Source organism: Nyctereutes procyonoides, unplaced genomic scaffold, assembly GCF_905146905.1.
Source record: "Nyctereutes procyonoides isolate TBG_1078 unplaced genomic scaffold, NYPRO_anot_genome, whole genome shotgun sequence".
Lineage (NCBI taxonomy): Eukaryota > Metazoa > Chordata > Mammalia > Carnivora > Canidae > Nyctereutes > Nyctereutes procyonoides.
In genome coordinates, this window is record NW_026575034.1 from 18,614,829 (window position 1) to 18,633,933 (window position 19,105).

The window sequence follows — 19,105 nt, forward strand, 5'->3', positions numbered from 1 at the left end:
ATTTTACTTCCCACTGTGGCCCAGTCCCTAACTATATTCTCCACAGGGAAGTTTACCTCCCAAGTAAGACTTCCCTTAACTCTTCCAAATTGGTTATTAGCGTGTTTGCTCTTCCCTCTGCTTGGATCATTTTTACCTTGACTTAATCAGACCAAGGGGATTAATTTTGTCTGCTCCCGTATCACTCACAGTTAAGTCCAAACGGTTTAGTAAATGCTTCCAGTTTGCTTAATCCATACAATCTTCAATTTTTTAAAGAGAAAACCGGACTAAGGTTAAGCCACACACAACTGCGAAGGTTTGGATCAAAAAGCTCAAACCCCTTCTGAATCTTAAGATACTCTATACCACTTATTCTCTCAATATCAACTATAACCCATTTCAGATCCAGGACCTCAGCCTCCATATTATGTCCTCCAAAGACAATAAAGACAACCTGTTTTATCTTTCAGGTAATGTCAGGACCATTAACAGAGATGCAACTTCAAATGATCCAGTTGGGTATCCAACTGAGCAAAGCCTTCCTGGCACCTTCTTAACCCAATCAGCTTAAGTTTGCTCTCCAGTTTCCTTATACTCCATGTGCAAAATCCTCTAAAGGTTGTCACAAGAAATTTGTCCAATACAAAGCTATGATGCCTAGCCCACGATCACCCCAGAGCACAAAAGAAACACGCTGCCAAGCTAAACCTAGTCATATTTTTAGTGTCATCTTATTTCTTCGGCCAGGGTTCTAGACCGCAACTTTCATTTGAGGCCTAAAAAAAAAATTTCATAATTTTTGGGAAGAACTAGAAAAACTAGTAAACTAATTTACCCAGAGATCTGAAGGTCTTATCTGACACAAGAATTGATCATCATCAGTTTTGTAGGGGATAACAAACCCTAGAAAACCAGATTCCAGCCTTTTAGGTCTAAATTCTATGCTAGATACATTTCAGACTAAAATATTTATCATTTCATGATGTATTTCTTTGAACATTATGACTGCTATGCACAGGGATATATAAATTCTGACAAATGCTATTTAGATTCCAAACCACTTTCACGTGTAAAAGCCCTGGTGTTTAACATTCAAACTGCTGGGCCCCACCTCAAATTTTTTGGTTACGACTAGAATAGTATGATAAAAGATGGGAGTCAAGGAGGAAAAACCTTCAGTTCAGGAATTACATCTTCCACAATTGCTTCAATCCTTCTCACTGTCCATCCGATCATAACCAAGTCTTCCATTTTGCGGCACCTGACTGGCTTAGTTGGTAGAGCTCTAACTTGATCTGGTTGAGTTCAAGCCCCATGTAAGGTACAGAGCTGTACAGCCACACATTGCAGTTAAGGGTGTATTCTCCTACTCATTGTATAGTCCGAATTTACAATGCAAACAGGCTTTTCAACTCTAAGATACATCCATGTGCTATCACAGGTTATCCCATTCACACATTCTAAACAAAAATGTTCAAGTTAGGTACTGGGCCAAATCCTTTATGTGCTGGTGTCATCTCTCGCACTTTCTGAGGGGAGCTGGTAGAGAAGCTCAGGCCCTCATATCCTTAACTCCTAAAAATCTGTTTAGGCATGTTTCTGATGTATAGGTAGGGAGGTAGCGGTGCTAAAGAATTTATACTCAGACCACAAGAGAAAAGCACTTGTTAGCATTTAATGAACCTCCCCCTATGTGGCTTCAAGCTACTAGAACGCAGGCGCCCCCCACACCCTTTATCTTCTCCTCAGCTCTTCTACTGAAGAATTTGGCCTTCACGATGACAGGCTGTTTTGGGAGCTTTCCCTTTCCCAAAACTTTGTAGTAGCCCTAGAGGAATAGAAAAAGAGTTTATAATACACACCACAGCAGGTACCAACTCCTTGGTATGAAGAAAAATGACTGCCAATCTACTCCATGTAGGAGCTGGGGGGACATGTTTCTGATCTGGGCACTACCGGGGGCACCAACTGCCCTCGCCAGTGAATCAAGACCAGCAGATTCTCTCTGAGGACTCTAGCACACCAGGACAAGAGATGTGTCAGGATGTGACTCTAGCCTCAAGAAAGCACAACCCCTGCACCGCCCCCCCCATTCAATTACTACCTGATAAGCAAAAGACCACATTCCTAGCAATGTTCCAAGAAGTCCTACCAAAATTGCTCAAGGAATGTTAAGTAGGCTGAGAAAAGGGATTTAAAACTTCACTGAAAGCCCCTTTAAGACTACCTCCACACCCATGGGAGGTTAGAACTGACACAGGACCAGAACTCCGAAGGACAGACAAAAATGCTTTGTCGTCACTGCTTTGCAGGGGTGGGGAGTGGAAATCTCTTCCGTTAATGTAGATCCACAATTAACAAACATATTAGTATTTTATTCTGTAAGGGACATAAAGGGCCAAGAGTGCCCATGTAAGCAGGGTTGTATTAAAAGAGACCAGAGCCAGCTGAGCTGAGATACTGCTCAAAAGCTCAGGCCAGAAATGCAAACCTGTACAAACCAAGACAGTTAAGTAAGAGTGGGAATGAGACTGATTGGAAAAACATTCAAGAAATAACAAAAGTAACTGAATGAATGAGGGACTGGAAAGAGCTGAATGTTTTGCATGAATCACAAGTAGAATGCAATTTTGGTGAGTTACCTGTTGAAATTCTGTCAAAAGACAGTAGTCTGGTAGGTAACTAGGTATAAATTCTAGGAAGGGCATCAGTAGATCAGATTATCCAGAATTTTGAGAGACAAAGACCATGTAAAGTCAACAAATATTCATTCACTCACCGATCGCACCACATCGATAATAGGAGCAGCTCCTGTCTTGTTTTTGGCAGCATTTACCCGTGTCTGCTCACTGACTAAGGTCCACAGTTTATCAAGGTTGACAGTTGGGCAGAAGCTCTGGTTCCTCTTTAAGTGGTAATGTCTCATACCGACTTTTCCAAAGTAACCTGGGTGACTAGGAAGAGAAAGATAATCACTTTCATAACCTGATTCCAATTAAGAAGTGATGTTTGTTGTCTTCATAGTTCATCTCCCCTAGTTATAGTGTAAATTGTTCCTCAGTGCACAATAGTGACATAACCAGGACTCCATTCATTGTTGCATTAAAACAAGTCTTTAAAAAAAAAAAAAAAAGCCATGGAAGATGTTCAGGAGACTACCCTTACTTCATGGAACCAGGATAAATCACTGAAAAAGAGGCAGAGCCAAGACTAGAGATCTTCCGTATCACCTGACAGCCACTCTATGGAAATTCCACACATTCTTGTAGTAGAGATTTTCTAAACAAATTTGGGGGCATAGTGAATCTAGCAGGTTATACACCTGACGCATGTCACTAACCTGGTGACTGACTATGCCATAAGGGTCACAGCCAGTGAATAAGGTCAGCAATTACTCTTCGAGGACTCTAGCACACTAAGGCAATAGCTGATACCCAAGCGTGACTCTAGCCTCGATGGCAAATTCTCGGTTCACATCAAATGTTAACTTGCTAAAACCCAGCAATATACAAAGGTTTTTGAGTGGTTAAGAGGCTTGTTTCCCACTGAAGGTGTCCTGTGTCCTGAGCCAGCCCTTTACCCATCACTCCAAAACTGTCAGTGCTTGTGAAAGTACAGGTCAAGAAACACTCACTATTTGTCGAAGTTGATCCTGTGATGATGCATGCCACCAGCATTACCCCGGCCTCCTGGGTGCTTCCGGTGTTTGCCTGCAATACAAAGCTACATGGCTAACGTAGCCTTCTCCAGTTCAAGTCTTCTTGCAAAAGCATTTCCCCACACTTCTGCGTTTTATTTTTTCAGTCTACAAAACCTCTTTAAGCACTGCTATTCCCTCAAGACTCTGGGTCAAACTTCTCTTTGCAATGTTCCACATCACAGCACTATCTACTGTTGGATAGTGTTCATGCCTTCGACAAATGGAACACTTTGTCCCAATTTAAACTACCCCCCCCCAACTGATGTGAAGTTGTCTTTAAATGGAGTACCGTAGAGAATTCTAAGGAAAAAACCAACAGCTAACAGCCAAGCTTACTCCGAATGACCGCACAAAGCTTACCCACTTCTACCTTACCCACTTCCCGGCTAGCTAAGCACCCGGCAGGGAGAGCTCAAAGCCGGCCAGGATGGGATGCCGGCACTTACCGATGCGGCCGTGGCCATGGCTCACGTGGCCCCGAAGTTTCCGGGTCTTCCTCAGTCTGGATGGCTGTATGGAAAAAGGTGCTTGGTGATAAAGCCAAAGGGAGGTGGGGCAGAGGGCGACCTTGACCGTCTGAGAAGGGGCTGTAGGTCTGCGGGGTCAAGGATCTGCTTTGGGCCACATCCGCAAGGGTGATGTTACGGACCGGTCGGCCCGGGGCCCCGTGGCCTCATCAGGGCGGCGCCTGAGCGCGCAGGCCCGCGTGTCTCAGAGAGCCGAACCCTCGGCAGAACACGCGGGCCCACACGGGCCACCCTGCCCCGAGCGGCCTGGAAGGTCGGGCCGAGGCCGGGAGTTGGTGGCTGAGGTGCAAACCGGGTACAGCTCGCGGCCTGAACGAGCAACGCAGCGGAGAAACGAAAAGAACCACCTACCATGTTGGCGGCCCAGAGGAAAAAGGGAGGTGTCTGCGAAATCTCGCGAGCTACCGACAACGGGGGCGGAGCCAAGAGACTCACTTCCGGCCGGAGTAGGCCGGGCCTAGGGCGGGGTCTCTGGAGTCTCGCGGGATTCGCGGGGTTCGCGGGCCTCGCGTGACCGCCAGGCCGGGACCCCTCCTTTTTCAGCTCGGTGTCCTCTCCTTCCACGCCGTGGCCGGGTCACGGCGGCGGCCCTAAAACTGCCCCCGCATCGCCCTCGTTCGCTCAGGCTCGAAGGCTGAGACCTGTCGCGGAATCCCCGTGTCCCCGGAACCCGCCCGGGCTCCTGGCCGAACGCCCCGCTGCTGAGCCGACGCGCGCGCCTCGCTCGTCCTCGCGGTCGGCTCGGCCCCGGCGGTAGCGGCTGCAGTGAGGATTCGCGAGGCACTGTTCGACCCGCAGCGAGCACCGGCTGTCTGGCTCTGCTCCCTTTGAAGTCCTTCCCCACGTGTCTACCGCCCACCTGATCGCCCACACTCCGAGGAGGCGCTCGGTCTTAATTGCTCCTTCGCCCTTGTGCTGTCATCCTGGGCGTCCATAGTTGAACAATCCAATATACTTCAGGGGCCTGTATACCTGGCGGCTTTATGGTTTTGTTTTGTTTTTTTAAATCCAGGCTCTAAATACTTTTTGTAACCACCAAATTTTTTCACCTGAACCTACTTGACAAGGCTGTGAACCCCTCTCCTGGACCAGAAAACCCCTGCTCAACCTCGATCTTTGCCATGCAAGTGTCTCCTTTCCCTGTGGAACTTCAATGACCCATATGGTCATTGCTGCTTCCCCCACTTGTGCCCCCCCCACATCCTAGTACATAGCTCATGTATAATTGTTGATCCACATTTGTCTCCCCTACTCGACCAAATTCCTTAATGGTTCAGGAGAACCTGTACTCCCAGTTCCTGGCATGTAGTACATGTTCAACAAATCAAGTGGTTGAATGTACTTTCACCTCATAGTGGAAGAGCCATCTCTCAAGTCTCAACCAGGGTCTAAACTGCCGTTCTTCCAATTACTCTGTGTGTTTATTTTCCTTGCCTCGTTCCTATCAGCTAAAATATATTTTACTAAAATATCCTAGATTCTCCCTAATTTCTCCCTACCATCCTAGCTCTTTCCTTTACAGCCAAGCTCCCCAAAAGAGTAGTCTGAATTCTGTCCATTTGTTCATTTCCCATTCATGTTTAATCAGCCACACCACTCTTACTCAGATCATAAATTAAATGAATTGAATGGACTCTTCTCATTCCTTTTACCATGTGTTCTCTGTTGTACCTTACCTCTTTCACTTCTTCATAGAAACTCTTGCCTTCTTCCTACCTCTCTGGCCATTTGTCAGTTTTTCCAGGTTCTTCCAACTCTATACACCATTTAATTGTTGATGTTTTTTAGCCTCCAGTTCTTGCCTCTCAACTTTTCACAGTGTGCAGTCTTCTTGGGTGAGCATATGTTGGGTGGCTTCAATTCACATCTCTATTGCTGAGCTCCGCATTCATGTACTTACTTAATTTCTGATTATTATCCCTGGGACATTCTACAGACAAACTTGGTAAACATATTCAAAGACTTCAATCTTCCTTGCTCACTGGTGCCTTCTCCTTTATACTATATCTTGGTGAGTGGCATCCTTGTCCACTTAGATAGTGATGTCATGGAGACCTGAAAATTGTTTCAAAGCCTTCATTTCTCCTAATATACTGTCACTGTCACCATAATCTTTTGTTCTGTATCTCAAATCTGCTTCCTCCTTTCAAGCCCCCATGCCACTGCCTTCCTTAGGATTCTCATCATGTCTCTTATCTTGAGTTCCACATCCTTCTCTAGTCATCCTGCCTGCATTCTAATCCTCATCCGATACTTTCATCCATCTCACCTCTGCCAGGTTAACCTTCCCAAAACATGACTTTCACCTTCACTTACTTGATCAAAAAGTTGGATAGCTCCCTTTGACCAACAGAATACAGCCCACTTGCCTTTCCAAACCAACCTCAGCTTCTCGTTTTACACGAGCTTCCTACTGCCGCCAGACTTGATACATCCCTGCCTTTCTGCCTGTGCTGTGCCATTTCTCGTGCCTGTAGCGCTCATCTTCCTATCAGATATCCTGAATTTTCCTCAACCTTTAAGGCCCACTTTATATTCTGCTTCTTCCCAGAACACTGCAATCCACAGTGATAATAGCCAAATATACCTTGAAGTTTACAAAATGCATTGGCCTGAGAAGTCAACAATACTAGCTCCATTTTATGAATAAGAATACGAGAACTGAGGCACAGAAGGTTGAGTGACTTGCCAGAGGCTATAGTGCTGCCAAGATACAGGGCCTGGGCCTACCTACTCTTTCGTCTTCTCTTTCCAGATCTGTTTTTACCTCAGTGACCACTCCCTTTCTGACCTCACAGCTTTATGGTCTTCATCAGTCCTTCAGTCCTTGATCATATACTGCCTGGGACCAGCAGAAAGAGGGGCCATGAGAGTGGGAGGCAAGGTCTAAGAAGAGATCACCCTCTATTTGACGTCAAAGCTGGCCAATAAGTGCACAAGAGATGAACTGAGCTACCCTTGGGAACATGGTCTGTGAAGGTAAGCTGGGCAGAGCTTTGGGAATGAAAGGTAACCATTAAGTGTTCTGTAAGGAGGGTCTAGAGTGAGGACCAAGACTAAGACTGTTCAGAGGGTAGTGGTAGGGTTTTGGGTAATGGGCACTGCTTTTGAATAGTTTTGCCAACTTCCATGATTATAGAGGAACTTCATCCTATCCCTTAGGTCATCCATCGGAATGGAAATTCTCCCTGAGTGAACCAGTACTCTGTGTTGGGTTCTGTGTTCACCTAACATTCTTCTCATTGATGGTTTGATCTCCAGGGTAGAGGGAGTGCCCTGAGCAATTGTGGGCTCTGGTTTCTAGCAGCCTCCCTCATTCCCAGGACAATCATATGGGTTTAACATAAGGCTTATGTGTGGCTTGTCCGTGTAGGTCAGTTTCCGTAGGTTGACTAGCTCTGAGAGAGCAAACAAAGTTTGAGATCTGTATCCGCAAAGTTGAATAGTATCCAGACATTAGGCATTTGGTGACTTGTCCTTCTCCACTCAGGCACATGGAACATGTGAGACATGACCTCTGAGAGGCCTGCTTCTCTGTGACATCTCTTCTGAAGTAGAGTGTGGCCTTGTGACATCTCAGGCTTTTGGGCTCCCCCAGAGTGTCAGGGCCTCAAAAAATACCTGTGAAATGAGCCGAAGGGAGATGATATCAGGCAGCAATCTGGCAAGACAGGTAAATGTGGTGCTGACCTTTTTGGTACCACACACCTTTCTCCAGGGGACCTTATGAACATACCCCCACCCTGAAGAGGGCCCTGTGGTCCCTCTTTCTTCCTCTCCTCTCTGGGTTCCCAAGTTCCTCAGCAGTCCTTCACATAGCAATCCACATGGGTGGATCCAGCCTTGTTTGCTTGCTCTCCATCTTTAGGTTTGGGCATTTGGAAATAATATGTTGTTTTCCTTTTTCAAGCAAAGGATTGTTAATTTGGGGTGGGAAGAGCCAGGGTTTCTGTTCTTTTTAAGTGAGAATTCTAGAAAAACTCAGGAATCTAAATTTATTTCAGAAAGGATTTTAAAAATTGCATGTAATAGAAAAACAAGTGAAACATTAAAGAGAATGTTAAAAAAATATAAGTATAAACATCTCAAATCATAATACCTTGCAATGCTGTTTTTATGTCTGAATATTACTTTTCAGCTCTTGTCTACATGGAGATATAGCTATGTACAAAGCTAATGATTATAGCAGATGCATCCTTTTTATTCTGCTTTTCATTTAATACCGTGACATTTTTTCTGTATCACTACCCAGTCATCATAATCATTTTTAACAGCTTAATACTAATTTGTCTTCAGCAGGTGCTATAATTTACTAAGCCAGTTTCTCCTGTATTTTGGGTTTTTTTTTTTGTTGTTGTTAGTCCTATTGTGTCCTTTGCTATTAGTGATGCAATGAACATTTGTGTGTATGTGTTTTTTTCCTTCTATTGAATAACGTGTCTAGGGTAAATTCCCAGGAGTGAGACTGCTGTATTATAAGGTATGAACATTTTTATGATTCATTTTATGCTGTTTTTCCACCCAAATCGATTGAACCAATTTATGCACAGCAGCATGTATAGTTACCACTTTCGACTATACCAGGTTCAGGGTTTATCGTTGTTATTGTTGTTGTTGTTATTGATTTCGTTTTCTTTTGTTTTTGTTGTGGTGGTTTTTTGCCTTTATCAGTAGTTGTTGATATGTGGCAATATGGCATTTAGAGGAAAATCCACAGGGTTGTCTTCAGTACAAAGTAAAAATAACCTAATTTTCAGGAGTCTTTCCTCACTGTGTTGAATAGATTTTAAAAAATATCATGGTAGTACATGGAAAATGCATTCCTAGAAGTTTTGTTGGAAGCTAGGATGGAAAACATTGCTGCCATTAAACTCAGAATAGCAAAATATGAAGAGAGGAATTCTCTGATCTTGGAGGGCAGTTTATCCAATAGCACCACAAGGAAGGGCTTAAATATTTGGGTTTTCATTTAATTTCACAAGATAAAATTAGCAGAAAGAACACAGAAGTTTTGGTTCATTTACCACTAGCCAAATGATACTGAACAAACAGCATATTCTTTTTTGATAATAGTTTTTTCTTGTTTGTATAATGAAAAATACCAAGTCACTCTTTTACTTTAGAAATATTTGTTGATGTTCCTGTCCTCCACCCCTTATCCTCAAATCAGAGACTCCATTGCTTGCCTGTGCCTTTAATTTAACCTTTACCCTCATAGAGTTACTTTAGTTGCTCTTCTAAGACAGAAATGAAATATTTATTTATTTAATTTTTTTTAATTTTTATTTATTTATGATAGTCACAGAGAGAGAAAGAGAGAGAGGCAGAGACATAGGCAGAGGGAGAAGCAGGCTCCATGTACCGGGAGCCCGATGTGGGATTTGATCCCGGGTCTCCAGGATTGCGCCCTGGGCCAAAGGCAGACGCCAAACCGCCGCGCCACCCAGGGATCCCGAAATATTTATTTATTCATGAAAGACACATAGAGAGAGGCAGAGACACAGGCAGAGGGAGAAGCAGGCTCCTCGAGAGGAGCCCAATGCAGGACTCAGTCCCAGGACCCCAGGATCACAACCTGAGCCAAAGGGAGGTACTCAACCACTGCGCCACCCAGGTGCCCAAAATATTTATTCATATATTCATCCTGAGTAGTTCCCACTGGTGTCAGAAAGCCAGGCCACTTCCTTGAATCCCCAGAGTTGTTATTTAAAGCCTAATGGAGCAGTTCTCTAAGTGCTATCTGTAGACCTATGATCAGGGGTGGGGAAGGCCTGGGGATGGTTCCTGAGACTCTTTCACAAGTGTCCATCGGGTCACAAGTATCCACAGCATTATAAGCATCCACAGGGTCAAAACCATTTTCATAATCATACTAAGATGTTATCTGCCCTTTTCACTGAGTTGGCATTTGCCCTGGTGGTGCCAAAGCAAAAACCAAAGATGGTGTGTAAAAAACTGAAGATGCTGGTATAAGTCATTGTATTCTTCACTGCCAGGCATTTGCAGGAAAAGAGGAAGGGAGGGAAGAGAAGGAAAAGAAAAAAAAAAAAAAAAGGAAGGAAAAGCCGTAGAGCCTTAGTCTCACTTAGGAGTGTCTGTAATGAAGCAGTAAATATTTTATTACATTTCAGTCCTTGAATACACGTTATTAATATTCTGTATGAAGAAACTTGGAAGTATGCATAAAGCACATCTACTTATCAAAGTAAGGAATTGCATTTGTGCTCTTCTTTGAGTTGCAAGCTGAACTAGCCTTTTTTTTGTACGACACCAGTTTTACTTGAAAGAACAACTGACAGACTGAGGTTATTTATTCAGCCTTGGGAATTTGGCAGATATTTTTTCAACAATGAAATGAACCTGTCATTCCAAGGAAAAAACTGATAGTATTTGTTGCCAATGATTAAAATTAGAGTTTCCAGCAAAAATAGAATTCTGGTAAAGGTATAGCTGAGTTTGATGTCTTTGAGTCTGACATCTAACTAATAATTTTCCAATGAGATTAGAGGTGATGTGAAAGAGTGTGATGTTTTATTTTGTCTAATGAAAGGTCAATGGTTGGAGCATCTGCATAAGTCATTGAACGAATGTTTTCCAAATGGCAAATGCTTGGTGTTATAAAATGATGCCTGGGTAAAAAATCAGTACAAGATAGCCCAGTGGATTTTAATGTAACAGGGTAAGAAATGTTCACTGATATAGTTACAGATTCCACATTACAGCCAACCTTTAGGAAACTACCACTTGTAGTATCAAAAAATGTCCACTATAACCTAATACGACTATTAAAAATAGTCTTATCTTTTCCAACTGTGCAACCCCATGAGGCTGGATTTTCTTAATTTACTATAAACAAAACAACATTGAGTGGATTGACTACAGAAGCAGGTTCAGGATTCCAGCTGTCTCCTATTAAGACAGACATTAATGAGGTTTGCAAAAAGGAAAAACAATGTCACTCTTTTTACTAAATTTATTTTTTTGAAAATAATTTTTTTCTAAAAAGTATGTTATTCAGGCTGACATGTAATAGGTTTATTGTTTTTGAATGAATTAATATTTTTAAATTATCTCAGGTTTCATTTTTAATATGGCAAATAGTAGTAGACAGAACCCACATTAATAAAATCTAAGGTCCTGAATAATTAAAAAATGTGAAGGATTTTGAGACCAAAGAGTTTGATATTCTCAAAGTCTAATGAAATAAACTCAGGCACACTTAAACCTTCTAAGACAGACTGCCCTTACCGCCACAGGGCTGCCATGCTGCCCTCTGGGAAATAAGTGCTCTTAGAGCTCCAGACTGAATTAGAGGTATAAGTCTATCCATTATTTCATTTAGTGGCATCTTGTTGGGCCCCCAAACAGGCTGGCCTCTCCTAGCTCTGTCACTCTTTGTCCCTAATGGGTTTGGCTCCCGGAGACCATGGACTAAAAGGAAAGTTCTCTCAAATCTGCATAATGATAGAACTCCAGATATGATGAAATGATTTTTGTTTTCTTTCTTGAGTACAAATATAAAACTAGATACATTTATTTTGCTCTTATACAAGTATAAGACTGAATAGAATTTACAAGGTATAAAAAACCAAAACAATAAAATTAATGACATTAATTTCATTTGCAGATGATGTGTTGCTAAACTACTAGCATTAAACTGCTAGTACACCTTGAATGTGGTGTTCACCATTGGTCAGGTTTGGCCAACTTATGCCACTATGATCATGGCTTAATTTCCTTACCTCCTTTCTCTGTTCCAAGTGCCATGAAACAGGCATTACCAGTGTGCCACATTGTTCTTGAGACTTCACGTGGCAAGAGTATATCGTTTACATTTAAGACTGTCCCTTTCTCTTCTAATTAGCCCAAGACAAAGTAATACTGTATGGTGTGAATTGGATCCTGAACTCTTAGCACTGCCTCTAAAATCTCATTATGATGGATATGTATTTGAACTTGAATTGATAGATTAAAAACTTCTTATTAGGATGAATATCAATTAAAAATATTGGAGAGAACCCATGAAAATATGTGTGTGGACTTCAGCTTGAGAAATATTTCAGTAGTAATGGTGTGAAGTCTGATTTTGAATTTGAATTTGAACTTTGCTATTTACCATTTGTCTTTGTACAATTACTCAGCCTCTCTGAGCCTCAGTTTCTTTAGCCTGTCCCTCATGGCTTTATTTGATTTGTAAAAGTATCATAATGCCTATCTTCAAGAGTAGCTGTGAAGACTGAGATAAAGCATAGAAAGCACCTGGCATACACTGGGCTTTAAACAAATTTCCTTCTCTTTTCCAAAATGAAATCTAGGTTCAAGCTTGTCCACTAATAAAGAGAAGCACAGGTAGATGTTGGACACTTTTGAAGGCAACAAACTCTGTAAGAAACACACAACTTCTGCAGCAGAGATGCTGGACTCCCTCTTTGGGCTCAAGTGAGAGTTTGAGGCTGAGGCCTGCAGGTTGCAGCCTGAGCCTCCAGTTCTCTGTGTCCTCTCTGGCCTTTCCAGGAACATCCCCCACCCTAAAGGAATTAATCACTCTGTTTTGTGCTTCACTTACAGGGAGTGGAGCTTGCTCGATCTACACGCTGCTGCACACCTGAGGATATCACGGGAAGAGCCCCGGTCCCGGTCACAAGCACGGCCACGGATATGGGCTTGAGATTTATGGGGCTGCCACTAGTTGACCAGAAACACAGGAATGGTCAGATGGAGGCCATGATATTGACCTGCTCATTGTGCCAACAAGACCTGCAAAATGTGGGCGCCCGGTTCCTACCCTGCCAGCATTTGCTCTGCAAGAACTGCTTCCAGGGCTTCATCCAGGAGCTGAGACAGGTTTCCAAAGCTCACAGGACCGTTCCACCTGGTAAGTACAAAAGAACCACAGGTTCCCCTCCTTCCTTATAACACGTCTCTTCCTCGTTCATAGGAACTGAATTTCAGGTAGAAAGAATCAGAATTAAAATGCCCAAGGGATACTCATTGCCAAACACAACTCTTTGGGGAATCTGAGACAAAGCAAATCCTCTTGATGCCTCCTATATCTGGAAAGCTGGGACTTTCCATGTTTGGGATTTTCTTGAATTGGTGGCAAACTGAGAAACCTGGGAAGGTATTGATTCAAGGTTTCACAGACTCCCCAGATGGAGAGGACACTGTCCTGACTCTCTAAACTTCTGAGGCGAAGGGAAAGCTGCTGCCCCCATAGGAATGGTTGGGACCTGATTTTGAACAGACTCCTACTGACTAGTGAACCATTCACCATTTAAGTCCAGCCTGGTGGGAGGAGCTTGTGTCTTGCTGGTGAATGGCAGGTTTCCTAGGGAACAGTCTCATTGAGGACTGTGAGTCCTTGGAGACATGAATCAGGTCCCTTTCAGCTCAGCATTCTAGCACAGACCTGTAACAGAGGTGCAATCTCTCTCTGTTGGATGAACTTGGAGGATGAGGTCAAGCAAGTTGAGAGCATTTAGAAATATCATGTGTTTGTTTTGTTGTCTGCAGTATTATTAAAGTGATCTGTAGCCCAAGGCTAGGTGCTTTGAGGCATTAGAGAAGTGCAGTTGTCCTTAGCTATGAATTTTGAGCTCTCTAAACCCTTGGGCAAGCTGTGTAACCTCTCTGGGCTCTTTTGTGAGTTGGGAGCACAGAAAAAATGATCTAGTTTGATTTTTAAAATTAATGTCTGATTTTTAAGCTTAAATTTAGTCCTTAAACTTTTAATTTTAACTTGTAAGTCTTACACTATTTATAAATGTAGCAAAATTTAGCAATTACTTTTAAAGGGGTTTTTATTAATATTCGAACATATTTGTAAACTTGGCTAATATTTGCTTTTATAAATTGAATGTATTTTATTTTCTTTTTAAGTGTTTCAGTTGTTTAACAAATAAATGTTCTTAATTTTTTTTTAATTTATTTATGATAGTCACATAGAATGAGAGAGAGAGAGGCAGAGACACAGGCAGAGGGAGAAGCAGGCTCCATGCACCGGGAGCCCGACGTGGGATTCGATCCCGGGTCTCCAGGATCGCCTCCTGGGCCAAAGGCAGGCGCCAAACCGCTGCGCCACCCAGGGATCCCCAAATAAATGTTCTTAAAGGACACTTGAAAATCTAGTTAAATTTAGACACATGGTGGATCTTAAATATGTCTTAACATGTTCCAGCATTGTTGGGTGAATATCCAGAATATATAAAGACCTTCTCCAACTCAACAATAAAAAAAAAACCCTAATTTAAAAATGGGCAAAGGTGGGGATCCCTGGGTGGCTCAGTGTTTTAGCGCCTGCCTTTGGCCCAGGGCACGATCCTGGAGTCCCGGTTGAGTCCTGTGTCAGGCTCCCAGCATGGAGCCTGCTTCTCCCTCCTCCTGTGTTTCTGCCTCTCTCTCTCTCTGTCTATTATAAATAAATAAATAAATCTTTAAAAATAATAAAAATGGGCAAAGGACTTGAATAGACATTTCTCCAAGCAAGATATACAAATGGCCAGTAAGCACACAGAAAGATGCTCAATATCACTAATCTTTAGGGAAATACAAATCAAAACCACAATGAGATACCACCTCAAACCCATTAGGATGGTTACTATTAAGAGGAAAGAACAGAAAATAACAAGTTTGGTGAGCATGTGGAGAAATTGGAATCCTGTACATTGTTGGTGGGAATATAAAATGGTACAGCCTCTGTGGAAAACAGTACGACCATTCCTTTAAAAATAAAATTACCATATAATCCAGCAATTCCACTTCTGGGTATATACCAGAGAGAATTAAGGAATTAAAATCAGGAACTCAAAGAGAGATTTGTACACCTGTGTTCATAACTACATTATTGACATGGAGAAAAGGTGGAAGCAATCCAAGTGTCCATTGACAGATGAGTGGATAAACAAAATGTGGTATGTATATACAGTGGAATACTATTTAGCTTTAATAAGGTAGAAAATTCTGACACATGCTACAACATGAATGAACTTTGAGAACATGATGCTAAATAAAATTAGCCAGTTAACAAAAAAGACAAATAGTCTATGATTCTATTTACATGAGATACTCAGAGTAGTCAAATTCATAGAGACCAAGAGTAGCATGGTGGTTGCCAGGAATTGGGGGAGGAGTGGGGAATGGAGAGTTGTTGTATAATGGTATAGATTTTCAGTTTTGCCTACATTTTAATTGTTTTCTGTTATTGTTGTTGAGTTGTAGGAATATATATATATATATATATATATATATATATATATATATATATGGATATTATGCCCTTATCAGATATGGGATTTGTAGATATTTTCTCCTATTCCATGAGTTGTCTTTTTGTTCTCTTAATAGTGTTCTTTGATGCACAAAAGTTTTTAATTCTGCTGAAGTCCGACTTACCTGCTTTTGCTTCTGTTGCCTGTGCTTTTGGTGTCCTAGCCATGAAATTATTGCCAAATCCATTGCCATGAAGCTTTCCCCCTGTATTTTCTAAGAATTTTATAGGTTTAATTCTTATGTTTAAGTCTTTGATCCCATCTCGGCTTTTTAACATAAACTATGCATGTCTCAAGGCTTTGTATGGCTCTAAAAAATCAGAAAACTAAGTCATACTAATGACAATTATTAGAATCATAGTGTTCAGGACGCCTGGGTGGCTCAGCGGTTGGGCGCCTGCCTTCGGCCCAGGATGTGATCCTGGAGTCCCGGGATCAAGTCCCACATCAGGCTCCCTGCATGGAGCCTGCTTCTCTCTCTGCTCATGTTTCTGCCTCTCTCTGTGTGTCTCTCATGGGATAAATAAATAAAAACTTAAAAAAAAAACCATAGTGTTAGTTTGCCAAGTTATTCTGAGTGTAATGGAGAAGGAAAACATACGCTTTAGTGTCAATATGTCTGGCCATCTGAGTGTGAGTTCTAATCTGCCTGCCACTTAGTAGTTGTATGGTCTGGGCAAGTCATCTCACCTATAATGTGGGGATGATGATAGTAGTAATTAGCTTAGAGGATTGTTGTGAAGATTAAATGATAATGTACATGTAGAACATTCGGTACTGCTCATAGGAGATAGTCAAAAGCTGAGAAACACACAAAAAAATACTATTATTTAGAACTTTTGAAACTGAAATGGAAAAAAAAATCTGTCAGATATGAACATGCTTCATTTGGAACAAGAGAGGTGATTTCTTAAATATGTGGCATCTTATATTCTTTAGTATATCCTATGGCCTGGCTGGGACATGTTTTTACCTTCCATATTTGCATTTATGGGTGAAGAGTAGAATCAGCTTCCATGACTACTTGGGGATTTTAGGACTCTGTGCTGTGTGGGTATTTGTTGGTTTGTGTGTCTGTCTGTGTCTGTCTGTCTCCTTCAGACTATTTGACTTCTGTGTACCAGGATCTTTGGCATTTAGGGTACAGAGATGAAAAGACAAGGCCCTTGCCTTCAAGGGATTCATGTTCTGTTGAAGGGCAGATAACTAGATAGGTGATAATAATATGAGAATATGGTGTGGATGGATGTGAAGGCAAAGAAGGCAAAGAAGCAATACCTTTGAGAGGTTCTCCGTGGACCAGGACTGGTGGATATCAGTTGCTGAATGCTTTTGGAAGTACTGAAAGAATGGTACCCAAGTGAGCTGTCTTATTAAAAGGAGAGCTGTCATCTATCTCTGGTAAGTCTGGTGAGATACCTAATACCTGAACTTGATTTCTGGTCTAAATTTGAGAAGCCATGCTTTGGGATTCTGGTTCTTGGGAAAGAGATTTTAGTGCTGCCACTTTATCCAGCTGAGTAAGGGTGCAGACTTACCCCCATTTCTGCCAATCTCAGGTTTTCAAAATTAAAATATGGGAGCAGCTAGAGGGAGATGAGTAGAGGCCTAAGAATAAATAGGGTCCCTGGCATCAATGCCCCCAGCCAGGTGGGCCACCAGTGCATGGGGATAAGCCCATTTCCATAAATCTAGGTCCCAGTTACTGGGCAGAGCTGAGCATGGCTGTGTTGAATAGGCTGTGTGCCTGGGCTCAGGGTCTGTCTAGCTGGTTTTCAACTTTGATCCTTCGGTGGAGCCTCCCCAGGCCTGCACTTCTGGGCTGGTGCTCAGCACCACAGGAGGCATATGATTTAACTGGGCTGGAGGCCTTTCATCTCTACAGCCCTACAGCCCAACACAGAACATGACACAGGATGGGGGTTTAAGTGAATATTTATTGAACAGATGATTTAACCAGTGAATCCACAGAGATCTCCATGGCTCTTACATGGAAGGAAGACTATTGCATTTGTGACGCCGCCCCTTTGTATTTCTCAAGCTGCAAGGTGCAAATATATTTATCAAGCACCTGTTGGTTGGCAGACTCTGTACTGGGTGCTTGTAGTTATCTTTTATTATCTTTTTAAAACTTGACAATCCTAAAATTAGGTATTATTCCCATTTTACAGTTGAAAAACCTGGGTATCAGGCAGCCCCGGTGGCGCAGCGGTTTGGCGCCGCCTGCAGCCTGGGGTGTGATCCTGGATACCCGTGATCGAGTCCCACATCGGGCTCCCTGCATGGAGCCTGCTTCTCCGTCTGCCTGTGTCTCTGCCTCTCTCTCTGTGTCTATGAATAAAAAAAAAAAAAATCTTAAAAAAAAAAAGAAAAACCTGGGTATCGTGAATATGTAAGATCTAGGGCCCAAAACAACTCATAAGTGGCAGATTAGGTCAAACGTGTCTTCAAAGTTTGTGGTCTGCACTCTGCTCAGGGGAAGATTTCACCTGAAATGACTGAATTGATGGGGAGACTCCATGGAGAATTTTTCAGGAAAGAACCCTTGCTGCAGCCTGAGTCATCAGGTGCACATCTTTAATGCGGCCACAGCTTAGCTGAGATTCTCCCCAGCAACTCCATCACACCTGGAAATGTGTCTGTATTAGGGCTCTGCTTCTAACGAGACCAGCTGGACAAGGTCTTCAAAAGCTAGTGATGGGGACCAGAGCAAAGGCAGCAGTGTGCTGAGTACACAGTGGCTTAGCCATGCAATAGGATGACTGTGAAGCTGCAGGCTCTGTGCAGAAAGGTTGGATATTGGAAATGGATTTACTTAGCCAATAAGAATATATACGGGGGACTGTTTGCTTTTAAGCCTAATTGAAAATTGTCCTAGGTCAAACTCTGAGAAATCGGCCAGTGAGTCACAAAGTGATACTTTAAGTTAGCAAGCTCTGAATGTGCTGCATTTGTCTTCCGAATTCTCAGGACTCCTCTGCCTCTAGTTGTTTTAGGGGAGAAGGGCCATTAATTGGATATTTCCTTCCCCATATATGTAAAAGGAACATTATTTTTTTCTTTTCAAATCTACTAAAAGACAAATCCTAGCTGGGAGACATTGATTCTGATATCAAAGTTTTACAATCTGCCTGTTTAGTATTTTACTTTTCCCATTATCAGTGTGGGTGATTGATATGCAAGACGTGGGTGAAGGTCATGGCCCTTAGAGCTCAATCTGGACTCCAGTACTAATTGACTGGGCAATCCCAGGTCTTCTCTGGCTTTCAGGACTGGACTTGAAGAGCTCTAAGAACACCAAATAACCACCATGGCCTCCTGCTTCCTGAAGCTACTAATGTGTGGCAGCCTATCCCTTGTAAACTACAGATGCTGAAAGGGGGAGCAATCTCTGTCCCTCAGTGGGCAGGCCTTGGGACTTTGGGAAGATCCAAAGAGAGGGAACTGATGCAAGATGCTACAACCTCAGAGTCAGAGAAAGAAATGAGGATCTTAATGAGAGCTCAGCTGGAGGGGCTCTAATGGCCTGGGCTGAAGGTGGGAGGTAGGGGGGTGGTGAGATCTCAGCTACAGGAGACTGGAAGGCGAGGTGACTGCTATTTGCTCAGTCCAGGTGCTGAACAGTGTGC

The 19,105-nt window shown here is 42.6% G+C and overlaps 2 protein-coding genes and 2 non-coding genes across 4 annotated transcripts in view; 1 reads left to right on the plus strand and 3 right to left on the minus strand.

Moving 5' to 3' along the window:
* Window positions 1-1,637: 1,637 nt before the first annotated feature.
* RPL27A (ribosomal protein L27a) lies at window positions 1,638-4,778 on the minus strand. Its single transcript, XM_055318104.1, has 5 exons — window positions 4,561-4,778; window positions 4,129-4,192; window positions 3,617-3,692; window positions 2,762-2,936; window positions 1,638-1,810 (listed from the first exon to the last, which is right to left on the minus strand). Exons 1-5 carry the CDS (start codon window positions 4,561-4,563, stop codon window positions 1,682-1,684), a joined length of 447 nt encoding a protein of 148 aa, XP_055174079.1. The 5' UTR covers window positions 4,564-4,778; the 3' UTR covers window positions 1,638-1,681.
* Window positions 1,915-2,045, minus strand: LOC129505180 (small nucleolar RNA SNORA3/SNORA45 family). Its single transcript, XR_008663486.1, has one exon. It is a non-coding gene; the product is annotated as a small nucleolar RNA SNORA3/SNORA45 family (small nucleolar RNA).
* Window positions 3,310-3,439, minus strand: LOC129505181 (small nucleolar RNA SNORA3/SNORA45 family). Its single transcript, XR_008663487.1, has one exon. It is a non-coding gene; the product is annotated as a small nucleolar RNA SNORA3/SNORA45 family (small nucleolar RNA).
* An 8,175-nt stretch (window positions 4,779-12,953) lies between the features above and the next one.
* The window catches only part of TRIM66 (tripartite motif containing 66), a 46,799-nt gene continuing 40,647 nt past the window's right edge, over window positions 12,954-19,105 (plus strand). Inside the window, exon 1 of the mRNA XM_055317854.1 lies at window positions 12,954-13,084. The gene's annotated coding sequence lies outside the window, so the exon portion shown is untranslated. The remainder of the gene's footprint in view (window positions 13,085-19,105) is intronic.